Source organism: Erythrolamprus reginae, chromosome 1, assembly GCF_031021105.1.
Source record: "Erythrolamprus reginae isolate rEryReg1 chromosome 1, rEryReg1.hap1, whole genome shotgun sequence".
Lineage (NCBI taxonomy): Eukaryota > Metazoa > Chordata > Lepidosauria > Squamata > Dipsadidae > Erythrolamprus > Erythrolamprus reginae.
In genome coordinates, this window is record NC_091950.1 from 237,208,086 (window position 1) to 237,231,978 (window position 23,893).

General features: G+C 42.0%; 1 protein-coding gene across 2 annotated transcripts in view; it reads right to left on the reverse strand.

The window, feature by feature from the left end:
* The window catches only part of PCSK2 (proprotein convertase subtilisin/kexin type 2), a 137,099-nt gene that overhangs the window by 104,022 nt on the left and 9,184 nt on the right, over nucleotides 1-23,893 (reverse strand). For both annotated transcript variants that reach the window (XM_070732583.1, XM_070732582.1), the window contains exon 2: nucleotides 4,163-4,267. In XM_070732583.1, coding sequence (XP_070588684.1) covers nucleotides 4,163-4,267 — 105 coding nt within the window. The remainder of the gene's footprint in view (nucleotides 1-4,162; nucleotides 4,268-23,893) is intronic.

The following is a 23,893-nucleotide window of genomic DNA, read 5'->3' on the forward strand; positions in this document are numbered from 1 at the left end:
TGTGGTTTTGAGGAACATGAAATTGCATTCTTGTTAAGAAAGTTCTTTGGCCACCTGTGACCCTCAGGGTATTCTGTTTTCATTTTCTTTAACTCCCTTGCCGGGACAGAAACACAAGCTGATATTTAGCTTTTTATTTCAAATAATGGTTTTCATTTACAATAAAAGGGTTAGAAACATCTCCTCCTGTCTCTCCCAGTTAGCAAAGTTGTATTACTGAATATTATCCAGGCTGTAGTCCCATTGCTTCTCAGTCACTATAGACATGGGAGAGTGTGCATCTTCCATTCTCATTGGTTTACCATCTGAGCTTCAGCTTTGTGGGTGATTCCTCAAGAACATATTGTAAAGCAGGTCAGGAACAGAATGCTCCTCTGAATATTTTGTATGCATGCATGCATATATTCATGAAATTTATCCACCCCTCTATCTAAATGTATTCTAGACAGCTCTTTGTTATTTCATGCCTTTGTCTTCTTTAACTGCATGTAATAGAAACATACAGACAAAAGATAATTTTTAAAAAGTGCACCTCTCAGGAGCTTCCGAACTAATAAGGATACACTATATTTTCTCAAGCTTAGACTGATTTCAGCCTGCTTTGAAAGTTCAATAAAAGAAAAGTAAAATCATAGGAAGTTGATTTTGAAGGGGAAGTAAGAATAAAATTATTTCAAACTAGAGCTATGCTAAAAGCCAGTTTAATATTTGTGTTCTGCTCAAAAACACATCCTAAAGTTCTGTTTCCGGGTCTATTTGACCTGGACCGCACATTGTTCATTTTGGGCACTTATATTTGGTCTTTTTGAAAGCTTTTTTCACTTGGAAACAAGTTTGAACATTTCTGCACACAATGAAATGAAAATTGAAACGAAAAAAATAATGCTTATTGGTTTATTTTGGTGATAAAATGCCCCCCCCCCAATTTTGTGAAAATTATTTCAATTTATATATAGTTTTGCCTGCAAAATGCATTCTATTTTACTAAAGTAGGTATGGGAATGGTAGCTTGAACATTTCTGAATATAATGATATGAAGATTGAACTGAAAAAATGATGCTTATTTGTTTATTTTGATCATAAAAGGGCCGCACGCCCCCATTTTTTCAAGCATGTCACTTCATAAATTAGGCCTCTAATTCCAAATATTTTCAATAACTTTGGCATTGAATTACCAGTTTGAACATTTATGAACATAATGAAATGAAAATTGAACTGAAAACATTGATGCTTATTTGTTTATTTTGCACATAAAAGTCCCCCCCACTGTGTTCAATTATTTCAATTTATGTAAAAATTATGCTGTTAATTTCAAAATTACATACTTGTTTTTAGTAAAATGGATTTCTTTCATAAAATTAGTTGTCTGGCTATCACATGCTTGCTTTTCAAAATTATATTCCAAATATTTCTAGCCAAATCTATATAAAAAGTGAAAATAATGGCACACAGCAAGGCCGAGGGGGTGGCCCATTAGTGAGCAAAATAAACAAATAAGCATCATTTTTTCAGTTCATTTCTATTTTTCTTATGATCAGGAATGTTCAGTTTAGTATATCAAAATTTTGGGGGGGAAATTCCTTAGAGATTTGTAGCCTAAAAAAATATAAAATGACACAAAATGCTGAAAAAATGGTGTGTGTGTGGCTTTTTGATCAAAATAAAAATATAAGCATCAGTTTTTCAGTTCAATTTTCATATCATTACATTCAGAAATGTTCAAACTAGTTTCCCAATGAAAGAAGTTTTCAAAAAGACCAAAGTTAAGTACCTAAAAGATTTTTTTTTGTTTCGGGTCAAATAGACCTGGGAACAGTACAAGTGTAGGTAAAATTTTGCCCAGAAAAAAGTTAGCCCCCACCCCCCGAAAAATATTTTTATGATGATCAGCAATGTTAAATTGAGTAAATAAATGCCTAACATATTGAAAATATTTCGGATTTGGAGCCTTAAAAAAAATTAAAGTGAAAATGGTTGCAAGCAGCGAGGCCCCCCCCCCCCCCGCTTATTTCTGATTTTTAAAAACCAATAAGCATCATTTTTTTCAGTTCATTTATATTTTTCTTATGTTCAGAAATGTTCAAATTACCAATCCCACACCAACTTTAGTAAAATTGAACACATTTATATGTAAATTGAAAAAAAGTTCACAAAAAAGGGGGGCTGCATTTTTTTATAAAAATAAACCAATAAGCATTATTTTTTCAGTTCAATTTTCATATCATTGTGTGCAGAAATGTTCAGACTACTTTCCAAGTGAAAAAAGTTTTCAAATTGATCAAACATAAGCACCTCAAATTAAGAATTTTCGGGTCAGGTCAAGGTGACCCAGGAACAGAACTTTAGGCCTATATTTTTTCCTGCAAGAAAGAAGCCCCCCCCCCAAAAAAAAAATATCAAAGAGAGAACTCATGAAATGATGCAAAGTCATGAAATTTCAAGTTTCAGATATGCAGGGAAAAGTTTTTACAGGGTCTCAAACTTTGATTTCGGATCTCACAGACCCAAACAGAACAGCAGGTATTGAACATATTGAACTTTAGATATGATTTCAAATTGTAAGAAGTACAGAGGACAGCTTTGAAGGACAGAGAGAAGATCCATTGCTAAGATATCTATGAAATAAATAAGGATTTATCACAGATCAAGGAAGTGGCTTAGAAAAATCCTTCAGACAGCAGTAGCGGCAACATTCATTCCAATTCCCATGAAGTTAAAATGGGAGATAGGGAAGTACGTTCAGATATGAAAGGTTCTGTTTTTCTAGCTATTCTAATCAAAGTAGCTTTAGGTCTATACAATGTTTGTTCCTTTATCTGGTCAACCTTATAGGGCTGACATAAATCTTACACTTGAATGTTTACTTTCATGGGAAGGCAATTAATGGAATTTTGGTAATAAGTGTAATAATAGTATTATCGTCCTTCATTATTGTGTAATTGGAAAAGGAGAGTGCCGCTCACTACAGCAAATGATTTTTTTTTTTTAGACAAACATGGATATGGTGTGTGAGGCTAAAGGAAGATAACTTTTGCAAATTCAGTAACCAAAACAGTTCAGGGAAAAGCTAAAATGAACTGTATTTTCTCTGTGTGAAATCATCCCCCAACCACTTTAAAAAAATGTTCTTTGTTCATGAGCCTTACAAAATGGAGATAGATTACTGCCATTAAAGGTAAATGGCACCAAAACTATTTCAAAAAGATAACCAGGGTGGAAGGGGGAAGTGCATGCAAGCAGTAAACTGCACATTTTTGTTTGGCAGTGCAACTTCCCTACTCAGAAGAAAATATGAATATCTGTAACCCACTATAAACAGGCAAAGCCACAACTCAACCAGAGAATGGAACTGTAAGGTTAGAGAGGCAGCTTCTTTAATATCATCCAACCTCTTCTGTTATTAGTGGCTTAATATAATAGGTCATCTGATCAAATCATAATGAAAGATTTATTTTTAGAGCAGCATTTTGGATTCAATTCCCAAAAGTCACTTTAGAGCACACAGGTAGCATCTGGAACTCCTTAAAGCAGCCATGCCTTCTTTCAATCATGATCAAAGAAGAGGTTGCTTTAAATAATTGTGGATGGATGGTTGTTTGCATTTTTTTTTTTTAGAGATGAGTCTGAATTTTTGCATTGCTGTATTATGGAAGAGAGGGGGAACCAAGAGGTATAAGAAATTACAGACAGAATGGAGTATTTTCTATTTTTGATTATATGTATATCATATAAGAACATGGGGATATTTTCAACAAATATTTACAGATTCAACATGCCATGTTTCTTTTTATGTGCATGCAATGTGTGCAATTGATATTTTTTTAAAAAGGGCTTTGATTGCTCCATTGCATTCATCAATTGGAAACCAGGTGGAAGGAACCAATGCAGAGTACCATAAGTTCTGGATTTGATCAACAGGCTCTTTAACCCACTATCCTATTTCCACAGTATTCAATCAAATGCTTTTTTAAGAAATCTTAGAATTAGGCCATAAAGGCAATCTCCTTTCCAGTTTTCTCTCCCAGCAATTAAAACTGAGTGGTTTACTATTTCAGTCTTGGAAGCAATATGCAGTCGTGTTTAGTCATCTCTTATGTTTCTCCTTTTAAAATCATTTAGATTTTACAATAGTAAGAAAGGATGGCATTGATGGATCACTTACCCTGGGATCTTTTTGTAAATGTAGTTGGTGCAGAAGACTCCTCCGCCTTCGACTTTTTGCTAAGCCATTATGGGAAAAGTGGTAGCCATCCTCTATAAAGGGGAGCTAAATTTTTAAAAAAATGACATTGAAATCATTAGACTGATTATTGGAATGTTATCCACATTGGAATAAATTACAATATATTTTATTGTGGTAGCTAAACTTGCAATCATTAAAAGAATTTCACATTATATAAGATACAAGAAAAGAAGAAATTTTAAAAATGTTGGCAAGCTGACGTGTACAAAAAAATGATGAAAAAGAGAACATTGTAAATTTACAAAAACATATAAAATGCAAAATGCCTATAACTCTACAGATGTGCTTTATTAGGGCAACAAAGTAGTTTGTACCTACATAAAATAGATAACCACTTGCTCAAGTGGAACTAATTTCCTCATGACTTGATGGCCATGTCCACATATATGCTCGAAAAAATAAAGGGAACACTCAAAGAACACATCCTACATCTGAACGAATGAAATATTCTCAATGAATACTTTGTTCTGTACAAAGTTGAATGTGCACAACAGCATGTAAAATTGATTGTCAATCGGTGTTGCTTCCTAAGTGGACAGTTTAATTTCCAGAAGCTTGATTTACTTGGAGTTATATTTGTTAAGTGTTCCCTTTATTTTTTTGAGCAGTGTAGTTTCTTAGAACAAGTTTGTCATTGCCTTTTTCCAGATTTTTTTTTTTAAAAAAATCTTCCAAGCTACCCTATAGTCTTGGAATTTCTGGTATTTTTCTATCCCTTCATAACTAGGTTAAATCATATTTAGTACTTTTAGGGATCAGCTAAGAATGGTTTGATATTGCCATCTTCATAGTAAATCATTTCATGGTTGCATATCTTACTTATGATCTAAAAGAAGAAGGGGAAAATAAGGATAAACAAGAAAACAATGGTCCATTAAATTGCACACATTTTAGAGTCATTGTAGAGAGTAGTCAGACAACTGTGGTTTATGTTGGTTTAAATGGCTTTCTGGAAACCAAAAAAGAAATCTTTTTTGTTGTTGTTAGTTGTAAAATTGTGTCCAACCTATTGTGACTCCATGGACAACATTCCTCCAGACCTTTCTGACCTCTACCATCCTGGTGAGTCCATTTAAGCTCATACTGACTGCTTCAGTGACTCCATCCAGACACTTACAGTTCATCCTGAATTATCCCTAGATGGCATCATTTGTATCATGTACATAATGATCTTATAACACAGGTTAAGTCATTTGGCTTCTTTCATCCCCTGTGAGACATTGATGCCAGCCACTTCCTCTTGCCCAATCTCACCCTCTCTAAACTTTGACTCCCAAAATACCAAGCAGCATGACTTTTGTTTTGAACAAACAAGCAACAATTCATTCAACTTTGAGAAAGTAGATTTTTGCAATAAGAAGGAAAGTAAAGGGGAAAGGGATATTTTTAGGCTGCAGAAATCTCTATCTTGTTTTGTCTGGCTGAGTATTTTTTGTTCCTGAATTTTACTTACAGAGTACCTCTCCAGAAATTGTGATAACAATTTATAGCAATTAAATGGTCCATACCACTGAAATATTCTACAGAATTGCTTGGCAGGTCTGCATGTTGTAACCTTCAAGTTTGTGGAATACAACCCATAATGAACAGTAGCTAGTCTTGCTTCTCAAAAAAGATGACATTGAGTGTTTACAGACATGCCACATGTCAGAAATGATGAGATCAAGTTGCTGGTGAGACAATTCTGCTTCAGGCTAAATTCCTTGGCTTCTGTTTCCTAATTTGATAGGGGTAAATATTGGATCCAGAAAGGAATATTTAAAATCTTTAATAAGTCAAAAATTACTTCATGGCAACTACATTTATTGAGAAAGAATACAAATAAATGGTGAGGAAGAGCGCAAGTAAGGAAGTGGCAGACTTTGCTCTCCCCACCAAATGAGGGATGATGCCATCTAATTTATGTTTTTATAAAGTAGGGGAGGAAAATACTTTGGGATGAGAAAGGACAAAATGTGGGGGAGTTGTACATGTGGATGTTATAACTTTAGTTTCCCAGAGGTAGCTAGGATTCTCTCAGAAGAGCTGCCTCTATTCAAAAATCCACATTTGTTTGTTTGTTTGTATGTTGATTTATTTATTTTTTGGAACATTTGGGTGTAAACATAGATACTGTATAATAGTAGCTAGCCCCAAATTATCTCCTTCCAAAAGCATCAAACCCAGGTAGAGCATGACTGGAATGTTTACACTTTGGTGAAGTTAAAGTATTATTTGTGATACGTCTCATACTTACAAGAGTATTAATCATTTATTTTGCTGTGTTAACAGGAATGTTTATTTATCTTTGGAACATACCAGATTTCAGTGTTTCAATATCTCAGGGGTTGCCACAAAGAAAGGGAGTCGAGCTATTCTCCAAAGCATCTGAGGGTAGGACAAGAAGCAACAGATGGAAGCCAATCAAGGAGAGAAGCAACCCTGAACTAAGGAGAAATTTCCTGACAGTTAGAATAACTTATCAGTGGAACAAATTGCCTCCAGAAGTTGTGAATGCTCCAGCACTGGAGGTTTTTAAGAAGAGATTGAGCAACCATTTGTCTGAAATGGTATAGGGTTTCCTGTCTGAGCAGAGAGTTGCACTAGAAGACCTCCAAGGTCCCTTCCAACTCATCTATCCTATCCTTTCCTATACTAATTTTTTAACTTGTTCTTTTTCAAATCAAAGTCAAGAAAATGTGATCCTATAAGATATTATCTATCAAATCAAAGTCAAGAAAATGTGATCCTATAAGATATTATCTACAGGCAGATAAGTAACTTTGGTTCTAAGCCAGTATTTATGTTTCTTTATTAATTTGTATAGCTGTCATCTCAGTTTCTGAGCAGCAAAGAATTAAAAACAGAATTAAAACAAAATTAAGTCTGGTTTTGCAATTTTGTGGACAAATATATACACATAGATGAACAAGGCTAGTCTCATTTCAAAGAGTCAAAGATTGTTGGACCCACACTGCTGATGCACATCTTTTAGATAGGTGGATAAGGTTGAGAGAGAAAGCATGTGTATTCTTCCATGAGACTGCTCTGGCAGAACAGTTTCGTCTATGCTGAACATCTCAGTGCACTTTCCTGGTCAGAATAATTCACATCTGCCTGCTTAGCTGCTCCTCTCAATTTTTATCAGCGTTATTCTGCAATCTTTTTCCAAATCATGATAATAAAAAGGACGGTGACCTACTTGGCTACCTCTTCATGAAATATCCCTGATCGTCTCCTGAAGAGAAATGTGGGAGGCAGGGATTAATTTAGTTGCACTGTACTGTATGAAAGGATTAGTTTTAAATAATACATTGGCATATCCTTATGGGTACCTCTGAAAAGCCGCAGAAGTCTTTCTCATGTTTTCATAGTTTATTGAGACCCTCCAGTTGTCACAACACCAGTGCAAGGCTGCCTTTGACATTATCAGCCACTGTTGGGTAAGTGGATGCTTTCTTTACATAATTATCACTGTCTAGACCTTATTTCATATCATGCTTGGTTCTGTATATAATAATAGCAAAAGTGTATCTCTTTGCATTACACCGGATAATACTTCATGCCTCAGTTGTAATCACTCTGATCCAGGAAAGCTTATGCAGTATCTGCAATATACCGTATTTTTCGGAATATAAGATGCATGAAAGTATAAAACGCACCTTAGTTTTGGGGAAGAAAAATGTGGGGGGATCTACCCACCAGGTATTCATCTGGCTAGCGTCCTTAGTCTGTTCAGCTTCAATACAATCTTTTATCCCCTGGTTAGGGCTAAAAAAGCCTATTTCAGAGGGAGTAGTAATGAAAGCAAGTCTGCAAAGACTTAGGGCAGGAAATAGCGCCGGTCGACTTACCGGCTGGCAGCATTTGCCAGAGGGACCGGGCAGACACCGGACTCCCTCATGGCGGCTGTCATCTTGTTTTCGGCCGAAATCTCGCGAGATGAGATTTCGGCCGAAAATCAGGCCTACGAGGCCTGACATTGCTGCCGGTCGGGGGCGGGGCTTGCTGGCCCTATTTAAGGGCCTGCAGGCCCTGGGCCAAGCCTTTTCACCCGGACCGGCAGCTGGAGCAGACATTCAATTTTGTTTGCTCCTGGCAGCCATTTTGTGGAGGCCTCGTGTTGCGGCCGCCATTTTGAAGCCAGCGAAGAGGCCTTTCTTCGAAGCCCAGCAGTGCCAGAGGACTGCAGAACAGTTGGATCGGCGGCGCTGGTGTCCTGGTCCCCCTCGGGCCCGAGGGGGAGTGGTAATTCGCTCCCGGCTGGGAGGGGGTTTGTGGTTGGGCCTAGCCCAGGGTTCGGGGTGACTGGCCTTGGGGGTCCACAGGGGCACCTGGGGTTGGGCCCTGTTTATTGCTCCAGGGGGTGGATTTTAGTGCTGTAAGCCCCTGGGTAATTTTTTGCCTGGCAAGGTTACCTTGCTGCAGGTGGGTTGGGGCAAAATAAACAAAAGGGTTTTTCTTTATTTACTAATTGGGAGGCATGGCCCCTAAGAAGAGGCAAGCCAAGGCCCCTGTGGCCCAGCCTGCTGCCTCGTGTCCCAGGAGGGCCCTTAGGCCTTCTGCCCGGGCTCGGGCGAGTATGGAGAGGGCCCCTGGGGTGGTGACTGAGGAGGGGGCAGTGGGGCTTTTACCTGCAGCCCCTCACTCTGATGTTTCTCCTGCCCTTTCTTGGGCTAGGGTGTTGGAGAGGCTCGATGAGCTCGAGCAGTGGCGGAGTGGCTCGGGCCCTTGGGGGGCCTTCGAGCAGGTGCCAGCGGCGTCGGGAGGAGCTCCAGCAGCAGCCCAGGCCAGGCAGATGGCCTATACCGGGCAGAGGGCCCAGACCGGGCAGGCGGCCCAGTCCGGGCACTTGGCGGCTTTTCCGGGCCCCGCCATGGTGGGGCCCCCTTGGATGTCTTCAACCCCGTACGGGGCAGGTGAGGTTGCACCACACAACACACCTCCTTCATTTCTTCCCTTAGCCGGTGCGGGTTTTCCCTCGACGGGGCTGGGGAACGGGGTTAGCTTTGGGGGCCCCCAGGCGGGCGCTTGCGGGCAGGTCTGGTCGTCGTTGGCCCCGTTGGCGGGGGCGCCGGTGCCTGGCGCAGCGCCGCCGCTTGGGCTGGGGGTGGCTGGGGTGCCCGGGGTGCCTGGGGTGGAGGGTTGGACCCCTACAGCTCCTGCAGTTATGCCCCCGCTTCCATTGATGGCCTATCCCCAGGGCTTGGGGGTGTTAGGGACAGGGGCCACCACGGTGTGGGACCCGTTTCGCCAGTATTAAGGCGGGGGCCATCCCGTGTGGTCTGCCGGCCACCCCATTAGGTTACCATCTCCACCCGTCCGTGAAGGAAGCTATTTGGAGGGGGGAGTACGTGGACCTTTTTTCACTGCTCAATCGGGAGGACCCTAAGCAGGAGAAAGACGTAGTTCCTGGGGAAAAGCCCAAGAAAACAAAAGTCACCAAGTGTTTCAGCTCCTGGCTGTACGCTTTTCTGACGTATACGTCAGTGGTGATTCAGAGGCAGCCTGCCATGGCCTCGGCGATGCTTAAGTATATTGATTTGATCGCCAGGGCTAATTTTGAATACAAAGGCACCATATGGCGCCATTATGATAAGAGCTTTAGGATGAGGATGGCTGTGGAGCCCAACCTGCCATGGGATATGGTGGTACCGGACCTGTGGTTCCGGGCCATGCATATGTCTGGCAAAGAGGGGTGTGAGCGGACCGACAGCGGTCATTTCATGGAGGAGGAGCCTGCGGTGGCCACGTCGGCCAAGGTGACTCCTGTTGCAGCTGGTAAGGGGGCCTCACCCGCCTGTCATGAATTTGCTGCGAAAGGGGCGTGTTTTCGTCCCTTTTGCAAATACAAGCATGCCTGCGGGAATTGTGGGGGGCCCCATGCATCTTCTGTGTGGAGAAGAAGGGTGGGGGTCCAGGTAAGCCTCCCGCATCAGCTGGGGGAAAAGGGGCCCAGCCCAATTAATGTAGCTGTGCTTGAGGGTTGGTTGGTTGACTACCACCCTCGCTCGAGAGCGGCTGCTCTCTTGCTAGGTTTTTCAAAGGGATTTAGGATCCCTTACGTGGGGGTCAGGAAGGCTTTCATGTCCGATAACCTCAGGTCGGTTGTCGGACATGAGGACATTGTTAGGGCCAAGATTGGGAAGAAAGTGGCCGAAGGCAGGGTCCTCGGGCCTTTCCCGGAGCCGCCCTTTCCGAATCTTAGACTGTCCCCTTTGGGGGTGGTCCCCAAAAAGGCGAGTGGTGAATTTAGGTTGATTCACCACTTGTCTTTTCCTAAAGGGGAGTCAGTGAATGATTTTATTCCTGACGAACTGTGTTCGGTGCGGTATGCATCTTTTGATGCGGCCGTGACCATGGTTAGGAAGTGTGGGGTTGGAGCCCTTATGGGCTAGTGCGACATCAAGTCGGCATTCCGGCTCCTCCCCATACACCCGGATGACTTCGAGCTCCTGGGCTTCCATTTCGAAGGTGGTTTTTATGTGGACAGGGCATTGCCAATGGGCTGCTCTGTCTCATGTTCTCTTTTTGAGAGTTTTAGCACCTTCTTGGAGTGGGCGCTCAGGAGGCGTAGTGGCCTGGGCTCGGTCGTTCACTACCTTGATGATTTCCTGTTGGCAGGGCCCGTGCACTCGGAGCAATGCATTGCTCTGATGCGGGACTTCGAAGCCCTTTGTGCTCAACTAGGGGTGCCTTTAGCCTCTGAGAAGACCGAAGGCCCTGCTACCAGGATTACCTTCCTCGGTATTGAATTGGACTCAGAGGAGCAATCTTCTAGATTGCCCCTGGACAAGTTGGTTAAAATCAGGTGCAAGCTGGAGGCGGTCCTGGGCTGCAGGAAGGTTACGCTTCGGCAGCTCCAGGAGCTAGCCGAGATCCTTAATTTTGCCTGTCGGGTAGTGGTGCTGGGCAGGGCTTTTTCTAGACGGTTGTATGATGCGATGCGGGGGCTGCGTTTGCCCCATCATCGTACCCGCTTATGCGCAGGAGTCAGGGCTGACCTCTGCGTGTGGCGGGAGTTTTTGGAACACTTTAATGGGTTGTCTTTTTGGAGGCACGAGCTTCTTTTGGAAGCTGAGTTGCAGCTTTGCTCCGATGCTGCGGGGACTTGCGGTTTTGGAGTAGTATTAGGTGACCAGTGGTGCTGGTCGGTGTGGCCTCCGGAATGGAGTGCCTCTTCTCTGGTTAAGGACCTGACTTTCTTAGAGCTCTTCCCCTTGATAGTGGCCTTAGAGCTTTGGGGGGAGCAGTTTAGGGACAAGACTGTGCACTTTTGGTGCGACAACCTAGCGGTTGTCCATGTTGTTAATGCCCTGTCCTCTAAGAGTGACAGGGTCATGTGGCTTGTCCGCCATTTTGTGCACAAGTCCTTGTCCCTGAACGCATTGTTTCTGGCTAGACATGTCCCCGGGCTGGATAACGGGGTGGCTGACGCCTTGTCCCGTGGTCAGTTGTCCAGGTTTTGGACCCTGGCCCCGTGGGCACTGGAGTCGCCAGAGGTATTCCCAGTCCACCTTTGGAGCCTGGGCGGGCTCCCGAGCATTGGAGAGACGAGGCCTCCAGGGCGATCGCCCTTTCGGTAGCACCGGGCACCCTGCGGGCCTACCAGCGTGCAGGTAAGGAGTTTGGGGATTTCAGGCAGGGTAAGGGTTACCCCCATAGTTGGCCTGCCCCAGTTGAACACCTGGTGGAATTTTGCGTCCTGCTGAGGCAGCGTGGCCTTTCAGTTAGGACTATTAGGTCCAGGTTAGCCGGCCTCGCCTTTCTGTCCAAGGCGGGGGGGTTTAGTGACTTTTCTGGTGACTTCCGCATTCGGAAGATGCTGGAAGGCTGGGTGAGGGAGCGACAGGGGGTCCCTTCTGACACTCGTCAGGCCCTGACGGTTCAGCAGCTGTCCTCGATTAATCTGGCCTTGGACAGTCTGTGTGCCTCTCTGTACGAGGCCCGTCTTTTTAGGGCAGCCACTTGTGTCATGTTTTTTGGGGCCCTTAGGGTCAGCGAGGCAATGGCCTCCTCACAGGCTGACTTGTCGCTCCGTGCCTTCCAGTTCACTGATCTGGCCTTTGTACAGGGGGGTGTCTCTCTTTTGGTGAGACATTCCAAGACAGATCAGTTGCACAGAGGGGTTAAGATAGAGCTTAGTGCAGCCACCGACCAGTCTGTATGCCCGGTGGCTGCTTTGCAGCAGTTTTGTGGCTTAAGGGGGTCAGGGCAAGGGTACCTTTTTAAACATCAGGACGGTACCCCCCTGACCCGTTATCAATTCTGGGCTTTAGTGTCTAAAGCAATGGCTCAGGTGGGCATGGATCCCGCCGGATATGGAACGTATTCGTTCCGTATTGGCGCCGCCACTAGCACGGCGCTTTCTGGTTTCCCGGCCCATTGGATTCGGGAGATTGGCCGCTGGCGGTCGGCGGCATATTTGGGTTATGTTAGGCCCGCCGAGGATCCTAGGCAGGGCTTAGGCTCTCTGTGTGTGTCCTCTTTCAGGTCCCCATGCCAATCAGAAACCGACGGCGCTGCTGTGTGGCCACAGCATGGTATTTTGGGCCGGCCGCTCAGCAGCCAGAAGCGCCATCGGGACCAAGTTGTCATTGGGACGGTGAATAAGGCCCTGGGCAAAACAGTTAGGGAATTAGGTGGGGTTGTAGTGGCCCATCCCCTCATCACTGTAGATCGGCCGTGGCTTTACCGGGCCGACGGCGTTCACCTGTCAGAGCAGGGGAACGCCATTTTCTTACAGGACCTGCAGCGGTCTCTGCATGAGCTGGCGCAGCTTGAGGGGGGAGTCGGGGGGCCAAGATAGAGATCTGACCCCCGCTCCGTGGCAGGTTAGGGGCGGAAATCTGGGTGGTGGTTAGCAACTGCGCGTTCTCCCTTGGGCATCTTTGGGGATGATTGACAGATTCTCTCCAAGCTCATGGTGGGGTGCTACCTGAGCAGTTGGGGGGAACCTGTCTTTGGGTCCCGCACATTGAAGTCCCTGGGTAGGGGTGCGCCGGCGGGACCCCCCTCATGCGAGTGCATGGCAGGGTCTCAGGTGAGGGAGAGGTCCCTCACCTGGACTAGCATCGAGCGACGCCCATAGTTGCCCAGGAATGTTGATTGCTACGTCATTTCCGCCCCGGAAGTATTTGTTTGACCCTGCAGGTCCATTATTTGGGTCATAGTTAAGCATGTTGATTTTATGCTAATTTATGCTAATTTATGCTAATGTAATAAAATAAATTATGCAAATTATTATTAATAAAAATGACCCAAGTTTAAATCCAGCTCTTGTGTCCGTGTCGTTACTCCGTCTCTTCGGCAATAGTGCCGGTCGACTTACCGGCTGGCAGCATTTGCCGGAGGGACCGGGCAGACACCGGACTCCCTCATGGCGGCCGCCACCTTGTTTTCGGCCGAAATCTCGCGAGACGAGATTTTGGCTGAAAATCAGGCCTACGAGGCCTGACGTTGCTGCCGGTCGGGGGCGGGGCTTGCTGGCCCTATTTAAGGGCCTGCAGGCCCTGGGCCAAGCCTTTTCGCCCGGACCGGCAGCTGGAGCAGACACCCGCCCGCCCTCCCTATTTTGCAGTGTGCTACTATGGGGTCGCCCCTAGGGGGGCCGAATGGGAATTTTTTGTGGCTTCGCCCATTAGGCATGGCCATTTTTTCACCCATTCCACACTGGGGAGATGGATGTGCGGTTAGGGGGTGCTTGCATTTAATTAGGTTGATTGGCTTACCTTTGGTCATTTGGGTAGGCAGGTTAGGGGCGGAAATCTGGGTGGTGGTTAGCAACTGCGCGTTCTCCCTTGGGCATCTTTGGGGATGATTGACAGGTTCTCTCCAAGCTCATGGTGGGGTGCTACCTGAGCAGTTGGGGGGAACCTGTCTTTGGGTCCCGCACATTGAAGTCCCCGGGTAGGGGTGCGCCGGCGGGACCCCCCTCATGCGAGTGCATGGCAGGGTCTCAGGTGAGGGAGAGGTCCCTCACCTGGACTAGCATCGAGCTATGCCCATAGTTGCCCAGGAATGTTGATTGCTACGTCATTTCCGCCCCGGAAGTATTTGTTTGACCCTGCAGGTCCATTGTTTGGGTCATAGTTAAGCATGTTGATTTTATGCTAATTTATGCTAATTTAATAAAATAAATTATGCAAATTATTATTAATAAAAATGACCCAAGTTTAAATCCAGCTCTTGTGTCCGTGTCGTTACTCCGTCTCTTCGGCAAAACTGCTTCAGAGGGAATAGGAATTTTTAAAATGCAGTAAGCCAGGAAGATCGTTAGCAATGCATTAGCCTTTTTCAGAGGGAGTATGAATGAAAACAAGCCTGCAAAGACTTAGGGTAGGAAAAAACCTTCTTCAGAAGGAATAGGAAGCTGGGAAGATCATTAGCACCTGCTGGGGGGGGAAAGAGCTTTGAAAAAGGTACATTTGAAGTATAAGACGCACCCAAATTTTCAGCCTCTTTCAGGTAGGAAAAAGGTGTGACTTATACTCTGAAAAATATAGGTAGTTGGTACCATTTAAGATGCCAGACTCTGTTATTTCTTTCCACAAACTATTGTGATGCCAACTCTCTGAAAACTGTTAAATGTCTTGTGATTTAAATTAGAAATATTTAAAAATAAACTTATGTCTGTCTTTAACGATGTGTTAAATCCAACAAACAGGCTTAATTAAATAATTTTAATAGGCTTTAAAAAAAAAGCTCAAACAGGTCTAAGGGCAGTCAATATGCTGCACTGCTTATTTGTCAGCATTCTGAGTATCATACTCATTGAAATCAGAATGCTGAGGCAGGTAGATTCCTCAAAGGGCATGTTTATTGGATACCTCATATTGGCACAGCTGGTGAAAACCAATTCTAAAGGTTCCCATGGTTTTCACCTAATTAAAAGAGTAAAACTTCCCTCCTCTCCAGTGTCATCAGTCACATTGCCCAATGAATATAGCTGGCAGGCTCCTCTCATTCACCAGCCACCTGTTACAATGACCTTGGTTCCCACAGGAAAACTTTTTATTTTGAATGTTAGCTGGGCTTTCTACTTCCCCTCTCCTTTCTTCTCTCATGCTTTGTGGCAACTATTAGGCAACACAACATGGCTTCTGCCAGGTTCGATTCAGAGCTGACGTTATCAGGGAATTAGCTCTTGCTATTGGTTTCTGCCTACCTAGTTAAAATCTAGTATAGTTGCATGTGTGTTTACTTTTATTTATTTTATTTATTCAGTTTTATTGCACTTTAAGTGCTATTACATTGCAAAATTCTGCCTTTACGAACACAAAGGAGAAAAATTGGGAGGGCAGTTAATGTATAGCTTAATCTCTTTATCATAATATTTTTTTAGTTATTTTTCCTGTGTTCATATATTGTGAATTGAGCAGACTCTTGGGGAGCTGGGCAGTGTACAAATTTAAAAATAAACCACTCATATATATATAAGTAACACAGAGTCATATTAGATAGATAGATAGATAGATAGATAGATAGATAGATAGATAGATAGATAGATAGATAGATAGATACTATTGTGACTTCAGAAAATTATATTAAAAGGAAAATTATACCCAGGAAGACTGCAGCTGCAATAAAATAGTCCACATCAGATGATCAGAGATCATCACACCAATTAAGTAATGAACAGGGGGGGAAATGAAATCCAGTCAGGAGCATTCATGAGAGGGCGTTTAAAGCAATTCAATTTTGAGGTGAGAAAGGTGGAATTGAAGGCCCCATCCCTTTTCTACATGTGTCGAGAGTGTGCTATACATTAAAAAGGGGTAAGGGGCTTAAGTCACAAAGTTGCAGCCTCTACATTGATTTTTTTTATACGCCTTCTCTAGGTGGATACTTATGAATCTAAAATCCTGTTTCCATTCCAAAACAGCTGAACTGACCATATTTTCAAGCAGACCAAAAGCCAGATTCAGTCGCCTGGGCAAAGAAAACTAGAAAATGCAGTCTTTGTCAGTTCTTTCAGAATTGGTTCACTTTTATCTACAGATTTTTCACAAAGGGAGGGCACAGGTTTAACTATCTGGCTAACCTTTCTCCCATTTGATTTGTGAATGGTTTGGCAGTGTCTTTCTTGGCAAGCAAATGGTTCTAATTGTCTGATCCTGTTTACAGCTTGAAAAATGTTCTTGAACATCCACCCAAAGATTCATGAAGAATGATCTGAAAGTTTAAATTGTTCCAGTTTCAGTGGCATTGATTACTCTTTCTTAAGGAAGGCAGCCATTAAAATCTAATTAAAATGTGCACTTTAGAAATTGGTGGTTAATGGCTCAATTAGTTATGTCAATCAAAAGGAACTGTTTATTTCAAGTTTTAGATTTTGATGATTTACACCAAAATCCTGAAAGGCAATTTGAAGTGAATGACGCTTTATGATACATTTTAATTACTCATAAAAAGGCAAAACATATGGAGGCTTATTTAGAAGTGAAGACATTTAGATTTTATATACATCACCACCTTTTTTATACCATTGATAGTTTTCATAAGCAAGTTATTCAACAGGTGTTAAGAGCACTGACATTTCTGAAAGATGACAGCAGCAAAAGCAAACAGCAAAAATCTAGAGCGATGCTGGAGGACCAGTAACTCTGAATCTGACCAAAAACTTTTAAGGGCCTTTATTAGGATATATTTAGTAGCAACATGGGAGGCAAAATGCTCACATTTTCCCACACTTATTGCACCTGCTGATTCGCACCCAGGCGCCCTATTTAGGGTGACTCATTCCCTTCTTAATACAGGGGGAATGGTGACGCCCCTGTGGGGTAGAGCTGAGGAGTTTGCTCAGTTTCTATTGGATAAATTGGCTCAGATTTGGACGGACCTGGACTCCGATTGGGCAATTCCAACCAAAATGACAGAGACAGGTCTTAGTCCTATTGTATAGGATAAATTTGAGCCTGTGACTCCTGAGGAAGTAGACAAGACTGTGGGAGCGATGAGTTCCTCTACTTGTTTGCTGGACCCATGCCCCTCCTGGCTTTAAAGGAGGTGGTGGTGAGACCCCTCCTTAAGAAGCCTTCCCTGGATCCAGCAGAATTAAAAAACTTCTGTCCAGTCTCCAACCTTCCCTTTGTGGAAAAGGTTGTAGAGAAAGTGGTGGCACTTCATCTCCTACATTGTTGGATGAAACAAATTATCTGGATCCTTGTCAATCTGGCTTCAGACCTGGCTATAGCATGAGAACTGCTTTGGTCATGCTGATGGATTATCTCTGGTGAGCCTGAGATGGTGTTCATTCCTCTATTTTGGTGCTACTTGACCTCTCAGCAGCTTTCTATAACATTGACCATGGCATCTTTCTGGGACAATTAAGAGAGCTAGGGTTGGGAGGCTCCATGCTGCGGTGGTTTACCTCCTATCTCTCTGGTCATTCACAGTTGGTGTTGGCAGGAGGACAGATGTCAAACCCTGGACCTCTTGTTTGTGGAGTGCCTCAGGGGTCAATCCTCTCTCTCCTCCTATTTAATATCTATATGAAACCACCGGGTGAGGTCAACCAACATTTGGAGGGGGGGGGGGGTATCAGCAATATGCTGATAATATCCAGTTGTATATCTCCACCCCACATCAGTTCAGTGAAGCAGTGGTTGTGATGTGTCAGTGCCTGGAAGCTGTGAGGGTCTGGATGGGTGTCAACAGGCTGAGACCTAACCGAGACAAGAATGAGTGGCTGTGGGTATTGCCTCCTAAAGACTGTATTGCCTATCCATCCTTGGCTCTGAGGGTGGGAGAAATTGTCCCCCTGAGAACGGGTTCACAATTTGTCCTCCTAGACCCACAGCTAATATTGGACCAACATCTAACAGCTGTGGCTAAGGGGACCTTTGCACAGGTTCATCTGGTGCACCAATTGAGACCCTACTTGGATCAGGAGACTTTCCGCACAGTCACTCAGGCTCTTATCACCTCACGGTTATTGAAAAGCACTCTAGATGGGGCTACCCCTGAACAGCATTCAGAGACTACAATTAGTCCAGAATGCAGCCACATGAGTGGTTGTGGGTGCATCTAGGTACACTCACATTACACCAATCCTCTGTAAGCTGCATTGTCTCCCTTAGGGCCAGGTTATCTCTGAGACCACCTTCTACCTCATAGTTCCCAGTGACCAATAAGATCCCACAGAGCTGGTCTCCTCTGGGTTCCATCAGCTAAACAGTGTCAGCTGGCAGTCCTGCAAGTAAGGGCCTTTTCTGTGGCTGTCCTGGCTCTCTGGAACCAACTATCCCCTGAGATTCAAACTGCCCCCTCTCTATTGAGCTTCTGGAAAGCATTGAAGACCTTGCTTTTCTGGCAAGCTTGGGGCCGTTGATCTCACAATTTTATGAGGTCTGGCCTTGAATGATATGTGATTTTTTAACTGTTTTTTTAATCTTTTATGATGTTTTGAAGTGTATTTTATATCCTATTGAAAACTGCCCAGAGCCCTTTGAGAGTTGGGTGGCATAGAAATGCAAACAAACAAACAAACACACGCAAAGAATAAACAAACAAACAAACAAACCAATTAAAAATTGATTTCCCTCATTCTGCTCAACTGATCCTTTTTCTTTAAGACTGTCCATCAGATGGAGAACATCTTCAAATCTAGGCTCATCTTCCCTAAAACAGGACACATTATATGCCCTCTTTTTAAGGTGATTAACACCCTGCTTCCTACTTCCAGAGCAAAAGAGGTCAATTGCTGCCCGTGATATATACATAGCATCCCAATGATGTTTTTGGATGCTCTTCATCTCATCTTAATTTGACATTAAAAGTTAGCAACAAACACTGATTACCAGTGGAAATTTTTCTACACTTCTCTTTTCTTGTTTCTGAGATGTTAAATACACAAATTAAGCTTTCTAAGAGGCCTACAATATTCTATATTCTCTGACCCATAAACCTGTATTGAAAAACCAAACATTTTGGTCCTGTTTGAAAGTCAAAATTAATGGGGGAGGCATCAATGGAAAATGTTTTTTTAATCCATTCTAGGAGACTGAGCAAACTCTGCCTAAGAGAGAGAGAGAGAAGAAAATAAACATACTGATACGAAAGAAGACTCTAATGAAGAAGCCATTTTTAGCAAGAGCAGCATATGGTTCCCAAGAACAAAAATAAAATAAATGCCAACCATGATATTCTCCCACCTCATGGCTCCACACCAGCTGTGCATTACACAGAACATGGTTAATTATTTAGCTAACTAAAGCAAATGTAACTCCAGAAACAGGTGCTTTACTCGCTCTCCTCACAAAAATAAATAAGTTATTGTGCTTTTTTTTTTGTTAGATGCATCCCAGGAAGCTTCAGAGCCACTTAGGACTGAGACCACTTGGGATATTTATCTCTCAGCTACAAATTGTTGATTTTGACATGGAGAAACACTGCCTTCCTTGGCGATCCCAAAACCCCCCAAACCTTTGTATCATCTAGAGTGTGAAAATGACAAATGCCTGTTCAAGAAATGAGTCCCTTTTGATAAGACTGCTGTTTGATCACCTCTTAGAATTCAGGACCAGAAAAATAAACTCACATACGAAGAGAATGCTGACAGCTTTATTTGACTTAACTGTTCTTTCAAATTGGTGATTTTTAGGCCCTTCAGCAGGTCAGGAAAAATGTTCCTGACACTATCTGGATTATTTTTCTAATGAATCTAGCTGCAAGGAGAATAAGAAAATTGAGGCATTCCCATTTTCTACACCTAAATCAGAAAAAGTACCAAAAGGAAAAATTTCCCCCCATGAAGTTCTTTCAAATTGGTAAATATGAGCAGCCAGCGATGCTTCAGGGTGATTGGAAGATATGGAATAAGATAAAATAAACCTCTATCTTGCATCGATATATTCCAACACAAAACAATCAGAAATCCCACCATGGAAAAATAAAAATAAATGCTCAGCCACTATGAGCATGAAAACACCACAAGCATCAGGGTGGCGTTTTAATTAAACCATAAAAATAGGCAAATTGGACTTTCAAATCCAGCAAGGAACATGGATGGAGAAAGCACAATCTTCCTATCTCCTATTGACGTATTTGCACTAAGCCATTAATATACATGCTTCACTCAAAACTTGCATCCCAAAATTTGAGAAAAGTACAAAGCATAAATCATTAATCTTCAGCACAGGTTCTTCATAATATAACTCATACAGCCTTCCTGCTAGTAAGCTTCCAGTAAATAATTCAAAGCATATTAAATAATACACAGCTAGATTCCCTTTATTTCAGTCTGATAAATCTCAGTGAAAATAACTACAAATCTCCTTGTATTTCAGACAACTCAAACAGTAATGATATACTGTGGTTGATTAGACCTGGCTTTTCCGGCAGGCCTGAGGTTGTTGATCAGATGGCATACTATCGGGATCCAGCAGTAAAGACATGCATGGATTTTAAAGTGTTTTTATTGTTAATTGCTGGTTTTAATTGTTTTGAACTGTTTTAAGGAGATTTATATTACATTTTATGTGTATTTGTTGTGAGCTGGTCAGAGTCCTTTGGGAGTTGGGTGGCAGATAAGCCCAAACAAACAAACAAACAAACAAACAAACAAACAAGCAAACAAATCAGTCCTCTTCTAAAAAAGAAGTCATTAACAGGTTGATGACTCAATCACCCATGTCATCAATCTTTTAGTGTCTAAAATAGTGCTGAGCCCCTTGTTACGGATGAAATAATCTGATATCTGTTTCATTGCAATTCTGCAACATTTAGAATTCCTTGGAACATCTGAGTGTGAATACACTTGAAGAAACGATGGTGGTATCAAGCTTGAGGTAGAAACTACTGCAGTGCTTGGAAACCATTTCTATTTATTGGATGAATTAGAGGCAAGGCATAGATCAGAATCAAGCAAACATAAACAGAAGGATATTTTATGGAGTTGTGCATGAATTGAGAGCATGAGGAAGTAAATTTACTAAATCACCCTTCCAGAAGCTGAGCCTTGTTGGCCTGCAATGGATTCCAGTGAATATGATAAACAAGGAAAGTTCAATGCCAAGGTTCCAAGTAATACCCCCATGAAAGATGAACCTAATGCTAAAAGTTCCTTAAAATTCCACTTTATTAGAGATGTCATATTGCCACATCTGGGGGAATCAGAATCTTAAAGCTTCTGAGTCCCCCCCTCCCAAAGGAGAGTTAAGGTCCCTTCCCCTTCCCCTGCACCAACATCACATGGTCCACCATCCCAACTGGAGGTGCCCCTCAGTCACGCCACTCCAGATGCAGGTTTAAATGTCCTTGATTCCCAGAGAAAAGAACATTGCTATGGCTAGATATCTCTACTATTCCATGCAATCCCCACTCCCAATTTTCCTCAGTCCTAAGTGTGGCAGCCCTGAAAATCCAAAGTAAAAGATGGCCTCCAGGGGTGACACTCGTACTAATATCAATAACAATTCTATCTCCCCATCTCCTTCTAAAATTGTAGTTGAACTCTACAAACATATTTACATAGAGACTTTCAGAGATAGAAAGAGAAGACAACCTGTTCTGTTTAGAAATCGCCCAACTAACAGTTGGAAAAGCAAAATCATATGATACTTTTCATATCATGGCAACAAACTTGCTCCATTTCTGAGCCCTTACAGATCAAGACAAAATGAAAGACATGTAGTTGGAGAGATTCTTTGTGTTGCTGGCTTTAAGAGACCCTCATAGAGTTCTTGTCCATGAAAAGCATAGGGTATTTATTATTTATTTAGAAAGAGAAGTAGTAACATTGTCTGATGTCTGTAATTTCACTTCAGTGCTTTTATTAAACAGTCACTTATCTATTGTAACTTCTTTATAATTTTTTAAATTTTTAATTTAAAACATAACAGATATATAAAAACACACAAACATGAAAGAAAAATACACATATCCAGGATGATTTACATCCCGATTTTCATCAGAAGCACATACGGAGTTGTATATGTTTTTACATCAAATTGAAAACATGTCTATGTTCACTGTAGGCAAGAAAAAAGAAACATTTTAGAGAAGAACCTGAAAGAGAATAGAAAAAAAACTTCAAAATCTATTTTCCAATTTTGAAAAAAGAGATGAATATATTGGTTATTAATCTTTTAAACCTTGCATTCTATTTCACTTATTTGATTGTTTCTTTGTTTAAAATTTATCCCAAATTGTAACTTCTAAAGCATATCTCTTGATATTTATATCAAATACTAGCAAAAGTTCTACCAGAATGCCATCTCTTCCCCCCACCCCTTAGAAAAATGCTATAAGTGCTTCTCTGGTTTCTTATATTCCTCTGTCCTTTTTGTGACACACATTGTGTAGTGAGATATTGGAGGTTCTATAATAGCCAATACTCAGCATGGTTCCTTCTCACAGGAAATAGCATTCCTGTTTCATTTACCTTATTCATTTCTAAACCAATTTCCTTTCTAAAGGACCAGGGAGTCCTTTAGAGGAGGAAGCGATAAATTTAAACCAGTTTCAAGTTTGGCGCAGATGATGTCAGATTAGGAAGCATGCTGAAAAGCTAAGGGGAGTGGATTTTGGAACTTTGGTTGCAATCCTACAGTTCCTTCACCTATGGGCAGGGTTAGAAAGAACTGACTTTAGAGGCTGACAAATAGAAGGGAGACATTTTCCATCATCAGATTTTTCACTTTCCAGGCTGGACAATTGAAACGAGAGCTATAATCACATTTTCTTGCTTTAGGTAGCTATCAATGGCAAGAAAAATATTATTCATACATATACCATATTTTTCCAATTCCGGCATGAACAAAACATGTACACAAATTCTAAGCACAAGTTTTTAAAATTCCTTTTTTAATTGCCTTTGAGCTGGGGGGAAAAGTGGCATCTTTTTCTTCCTATTCTTTCTGGAACTGTGGAAATGGAAATAATTGGCTTACATATGATTCTGAGCGTACCAACTCCATTTTCACAATTCACAATTCACTAAAAATCTATTTATGGTGATGGATCTGTGGTATGGAGATGGTTCTTACTTGGCTCAATGCAACAGAATCATTCTAACTATATTGTTAAGAGAAGGGAAGATGGTTTTCACCCAATATTGCTGGTTACCAATTATTGCTTATCTTTTATTTTATATAGAAACTACATTTGTCAAAGATTTAAAAATGCAAGGTTGGTACTACTCTGTGATCTTTATTATTTCCACCCCATATCCAATTTGTCCTTCCAGTAATGGCCACATAAGAGTAAAGCAATCATTTTATTTGAAAAATAAATTTAAAAAATAAAGACAATGGAACTAACATTGATAACCTAAAACAAGGTATGCCTAAACCTATAATTTATACTTGTTACTAATTTACCAAGATATAGTAGAAGTCATGGATTTTTTAAAAAGGAAGAGGGTGTTCTCCACCTGATATAAATAACTAAGGTCTTCCAGTTCAGAATAAGGGCAAAGTTTAGTAACAAAACATTGCTCACACATGCCACTATCCAAGAAAGGGACATATTGGTAGTTAATACCAATTAATAAATGACAGCCATTTATTGCTCATATAAATTGAGGTTAATCCTGTGCATGCTGATAAACTACTATTCCTTTATTACATCAATTGTATAAAACAAACAGATTATTTTTAATTAATTTTCCTGCAGGAATCATTGACCTTTGAATAGTACTTTTCTATATTCATATATCTATCCATACAT